Consider the following 5,717-nt stretch of genomic DNA (forward strand, 5'->3'; position numbering starts at 1 on the left):
AAGTCCTTGGGGCTTGCTAGTAGCTCGTGAAATCGTTAATGTAATTAATTGCCATTAACAATGTGTGACCTTGGCTTACATGGATGCAAATTTTTTACTACTCCAAGACGATGTTGGTTTCTCTAGCCTATTGTACTTATGTTGGGGGTCTCTCTCTTGTCCTTACAGGACCGAGGAGACGATTACATTACATTTAGTAATTATCAAGACAACAATAAGAATGCTTCTAGAGTACTATTTTAGTCTTTTAGAGAGAACAGCCTGATGGCCCATGGGCTAGTCTGAATGTGTCGGTCATCCTCCAGTGCCTTAGCTTCTCAGGACAAATTAAATTACGTAAGAATGAGCGAGGAAGAATACAGGGCTGTGGCAGACGTGGACGGCCACGACTCTCTCTCTCTCTCTCTCTCTCTGTCTGTGTCTCTCGGTCTCAGACTTCAGTCTCCCTCTCAGGCTTTCCAACAGTCCAAAATTGATGCTGGGTGTCAAACTGCGTTATACAGAACAAAACTTATTATTATTGTTTGCGTTATATAAAAATAAATGATTTGTTTTTTTTTTTTGCCTCCCTTTTTTCAAACTCTGTGCCTAACAGCACATTGTCACGCACACCCACTGCAGCAAAATGTTTATCATCACCATCCCAATTACTTAAAGAAATTCCTTTCAAAAGACCTGCGTCTTCTTCTTCTTCTTCTTCTTCTCCTCCTCCTTCTTCTTCTCTTAAGTTCTCTTGTCTCTCTAGAAATCTGTGCTAATTGATGTGTGATTTACACATTTGAATTTCTTAAAGGAATTCTCTCTAAAAGCCAGCCCCCCACTCCGCCCCTCCCCCCCTCCCCTCCTCTGTCTCTCTTTCTCTCTCTGTGTCTGTGGGTACTTGCTTTCCTGTATCATCAGGCTTTCTCATCTTTTGCATTTGCTTAACAGACTCGTATCATACTTCAAGTACTTGCCTTTGCTTAACAGTCTGGTTCCCTGTTGAAACAGAGGATGCCCTGCACATTGCCCACATCCCAAATTTACCCCATGACTGTTGGGCTTTGCTTCACCTACAGGATTACCTCATGCGAAGGCAACCCCTCTCGCCTTACCATTTTCTAAAACTTGTATTTTGCCATTACCACTTTTCTGAAAACTTGTGTTTTTGAAGCATTTAAATCCCTTTAGGGGGCACACCACAAACTACAGGTGGGAAATTTTCTGCTGCTTCAATGGTTGTAGAAGGAAACAGGGGAAGCTATGGAGGTCGAGCGGAGGGAAGGGGAGAGAAGCAATTACTCTGTGAATAACAGTGGACTGTCTTCACACGCTCGAGGCAGGATAATGCAAGGGCGAGGCATGGTTAGTGGCAGGGTGGAAAGAGATGAAGACCTTGCTCTGTTCCTTGAAATGCATCAAAGGGAGAGGGAGAGAAAGAGCAACCCTGCTCCTGCTCACTCTGCTTCAGACAGTGCCGAGGCTCAGTTGGGTGAGTTTTTCTCCAGAGATTTTCATTCCTTTCCTGGGATACAGAGTAGTTAATAGCCGCAAAGTAATGTGCCGGGCAAGGCTGAGTTATGTGTTTTTGGAGAAATTCTTCCATTTTAGTAGCCATTGGAGGGGCTATTTCCTCGATTCTAGTAGTCATTGGAGGGGTACATTCCTCCATTTTAGCAGCCATCGGAAGGGGAAATAGTCTTACAGAAGATATTTGCACATGGAAAAATTGATTTTCAACTAGAACATGTGTCTGCCTGGCTTGTTTTCCAGGGGCTAGGTTGGTAAGCTCTTCTCTGCATCGAATGGCAGCACAGCCACCTTCAACCATGTACAGGAGCAGAACAGGGGAGGATTTGCTAACATCAGATTCAGGGAAAAATGATTATGATTGGTAAGGTTTTGGAACATTTCAGTTCAAGGCACTTTCCCTGTGCCTTTCGATGTTTTGACACTTGATTTCTTCTCTTAGGCTCTTGACACCTCCAGGCACACCTTCAATCACCACCTCGGATCATGACCCGAGTTCCATAGATGCTGCATTTGTGTCCCACAAAGGCTTGCCCAACCTGGTGCGATCACTAGCTGCAATCAAGACTGCCCGAGGAGTAAGTGAATCTGAAGCAACATCTGATGATAATTTAGACGTGTAGCATTTTTGAAAAATCTGTGGTATTATATGACATGACAAAAGAGTACGTAGCATCGAGTAGGCTGTGATATCTCATGTCAAGGATCTGGGCTTCTGAATAACTGTTGGATTTGAAAGGGAAGGAAGGGCTGCTGCTGGAACAAATGTCCTTGCTACTAGTGGAGCAGTTTTACGTGGTGGAGCCAAGCAAAACCTGTATGATGACCGCTTCCACAAAACGCTACTTAATTGTATCAATTTCAATGAAATCGTGAACTTTTACACTTCGATGGGCTCAATATATAATCAGCAAACTGGGATTTCGATATCGCAGAGAGACCACTTGCGTGAATTATGAGTTACAATATTCCTTTTGGATGGGTTAGGCAAAGCAGGACCAAGATGAAATCGATATCATGGGCATGCAAATCATGCATTATGCCTTTACATGGAATTGGTTGATTGGCTTAACAGTGCTGTTTACATTGGACTTGGTGATAGCTGCATCTTATTGTATGCATCTCTGATGTTTATCCAATAACAAATACACACTAATGAATTTGTATCTTCGCAGCTCTCAAATGCAAAGTCAGAGCCTCTTTCCAAAGGTCTTGGATCGACAAGGGTTGATGCACCCTCCAAACTGGGTCGATCTAATCTCTATAGCTCGAGTGTACCTACCAGGAGATCATCATTAGCTCCATGCTCGACTCCCTCATCTCGTCCTGTTTCTCGATCCACAACACCCACAAGCAGGCCCACAATCTCATCCTCAACCAGAACCACCTCTGTCCCACCACCTTCCACAAGGTCAGGTCCTTCATCAAGATCAACCACACCCCTTCGGCGGCCTGCAACTCCACTCCTTTCTCAGCAGACACAGAGCTCACAACCTTTGTCAAGCAGGCCAACATCTGTGAACAAAGCAAGCTCTGGCTTGCCCTCCAAAAGTACTCCTACCTCTAGAGGTAACTCACCCACAATGCGGCCTCGGGCATGGCAACCCTCAGCCATGCCTGGCTTCTCTCTCGAGCCCCCTCCAAATCTTAGAACCACCATTCCAGCTCGCTCACTTTCAAATTCTCGGGGTTCATCTGTGGGCACATCACGAACAGCAACAACAGGGGTTGCAGCACCCACAACATCTTCTTCAGCAAGAACAGGACATGCTCCCACTGATGCAGCCCCAGACAGATCCAGAAGACAATCTTGCTCTCCCTCTGTCACAAGAGGCCGATTGTCAACAGTGGAGCGATTGAGCAACAGCAGCAGCTCTATCACTTCAATGGGCAATGCGAATGGAGCTGGTGAAACCATTCTCAGAAGTAGCAAAATGGTAGACAAGATGATCCAGTCTCGGAGGGCTGCAGCTATGCCTGTCTCCCAACAACAAGATGCTCCTCCCTCTGTTATCAAGCGCATGGTGAAGCCCACCACCCCAAACGGCAAAGATACTTCCGGTTATGGCAGGAATTTGTCAAGGAGATCCATGGACATGGCTTTAAGGCATATGGTATGTTTTGAAAAATATCTTAGTTTCACTGTTGATGCCTGCCTGAGCGAAACACACTATTTTACATGATTATTAGATTATCAAAAGCAGAAGCAAAGATTGAAGAGCCTCGCTAAATGAGCACACAAGTTCAGATTACTGAACTTTCAATTTTACTGTCGCTGGTAATAATTGCTTACCATGTATTTCCATCTGCAGGACCTTCGCCAGAGTGGTCCAAATGGCCTTCGATCTCTTGTTTCAAATATGGTCCCATCCTCTTTCTACAGTGTTAAGTCTGTAAGTGGACGAGGTCGACCTGGTTACTCTCCTATAACCACTAGCAGCACCGCAAGCTCAGAGCACAGCATGAGCATAGTGCGTGATGCAGAAGGGAGTGAAGCTGGAGAGGAGGTTAGCAGTGAAATGGGTAGCAAAGCATCCCCCATGAGTCTCTCAGATTCTGTGTATTCTCTTTCTAAGGATGCACGGATCAACAGTTGGGTCAGCAGCCCTGACTACCGAGATGACAGTGTAGAATTGATGCAACTTTTCAGGCAGGGGATTGAGAAGTTGTCGGGGTCTGAGTCTCCACTCGTTTGCCCACATGGTGGATCATCCAATTGCGAGCTTTGCAACGTGAAAACCCGTTTACAGAACTTGTCAAGCAACGTGAGAGCCAGCTTGCAGCTGTCGGAAGAGGTTTGGAAGGGTAACAGCCCATATTCAAGTTCAAGCAATGGTGTCTCATCACCTGGGCAATGCTGATGGTGGAGAAAATGGACTGTAACAGTGGATATATTGCAGGAGTCGTCTAAACTGACAACATGGATGCAGGCCGCCTTCTAAAAAGGTGACATGGCCTTTGAGTAGCATGCATCTGGGATGGAATCAAATTTTCTTTTCTTCAAGAAACATGTACAACATGGGGTGTATATCAACCAGGCTTTTGCAAATGGGTCCAGGAGTGAATAGTGAAAAGAAGTGTACTCCTGAGCTCGATGTGCATTTTGATGGTTATTCTGGTAACCCCCCCAAACTTAAACAGAGAACAGAATTCTGATTTATACCTGCGTTTTTAAGCTTGATTGTGATGGTGAACTGCATGCTTACATGTTGCAGTTTAAACGTAAGATTTCCTTTGAACGCATTGTGGTATTGAAAAATCAGGGGTTTCTGATTTTGGATGTTTGACTTGGTACTGTTTCTGGCTCAAAACGCTTAGTAACTCTAAGTGAATTGAACTACTGGAGTGATGGCTGGGAGATACATTTTCTCACTTTAGGACAGGTTAAGCTTTGAATTGGGCAAGATTAACACATTATTATAGCTGTTAGGAGAACAGGCTCTAGGCTGCTCAGTGCCGAGCTTGTAAGCCTAGCATTATGAATTGCTTGCATGTGTCTGTCCTCCTAAAGGCTTTGGAATCAGGGGTCCTTTCTTAGTCAGTGTATTGCTTGACTGAAAAGTTTGACAAGCAAGATCTACTGAATGGGAAGTTCACTTCCAGTGAAGCCACATGCTGAGGATGTAGATTCTAGTGTCTATATAGAAATCTAGTGGCAGACGATGCACTAAGATATCATTTTTGTAACTCGAGCACTACTTACAGTGGTTTTTTGACTGAGGTTTCAAGAGTTTAGATGGGATCACTAGGTATGAAGGTTATCTGATCTTCTCCCTACTTTTCTCTAATCTTCTATACTCTTTGCCACATGCAGTCTGTTGTCTTTGCCTTGTTCAGCTGTCACGGTTTGCAGCTCTTATCTGTAGCTGGCTGGGACAACCATAAGCCTGCAGCCAAACAATCCCCTAAGGAACAAGATATCTCTTTGCATGGAAATCCAAAGCAATTAATAAATTTTGTTGTCGCTGGCCGGATAACAAAGTTATTTAGTCCGAGTTTGGAATCCTTGTGGAAGGATAGAGACTGTCCATGGGTTTGCTAAGTGATTGAAGTAAATGAAGGTCAGTTTGTTTTTGGTTATAATGTAGAATAAAGGGAATACCACCAAAAATTTGAGGGTACTCACTTGACTTCCAAGGAGCTTGCATGTGGTTATCTCTTGTTGGATTGCCAAGTTGCACTATCACACTCTTACCTGAATGGTTGAA

The 5,717-nt window shown here is 44.4% G+C and overlaps 1 protein-coding gene across 1 annotated transcript; it reads left to right on the forward strand.

Moving 5' to 3' along the window:
* Nucleotides 1–410: 410 nt before the first annotated feature.
* LOC148032874 (uncharacterized) lies at nt 411–4,716 on the forward strand. Its single transcript, XM_087683570.1, has 5 exons — nt 411–1,471; nt 1,753–1,873; nt 1,952–2,087; nt 2,685–3,623; nt 3,822–4,716. Exons 1-5 carry the CDS (start codon nt 1,243–1,245, stop codon nt 4,368–4,370), a joined length of 1,974 nt encoding a protein of 657 aa, XP_087539696.1. The 5' UTR covers nt 411–1,242; the 3' UTR covers nt 4,371–4,716.
* Nucleotides 4,717–5,717: the final 1,001 nt, after the last annotated feature.

The sequence above is a fragment of the Lygodium microphyllum genome, chromosome 8, assembly GCF_053477565.2.
Source record: "Lygodium microphyllum isolate KBCC chromosome 8, Lygodium_microphyllum_v1.1.10, whole genome shotgun sequence".
Classification (NCBI taxonomy): domain Eukaryota; kingdom Viridiplantae; phylum Streptophyta; class Polypodiopsida; order Schizaeales; family Lygodiaceae; genus Lygodium; species Lygodium microphyllum.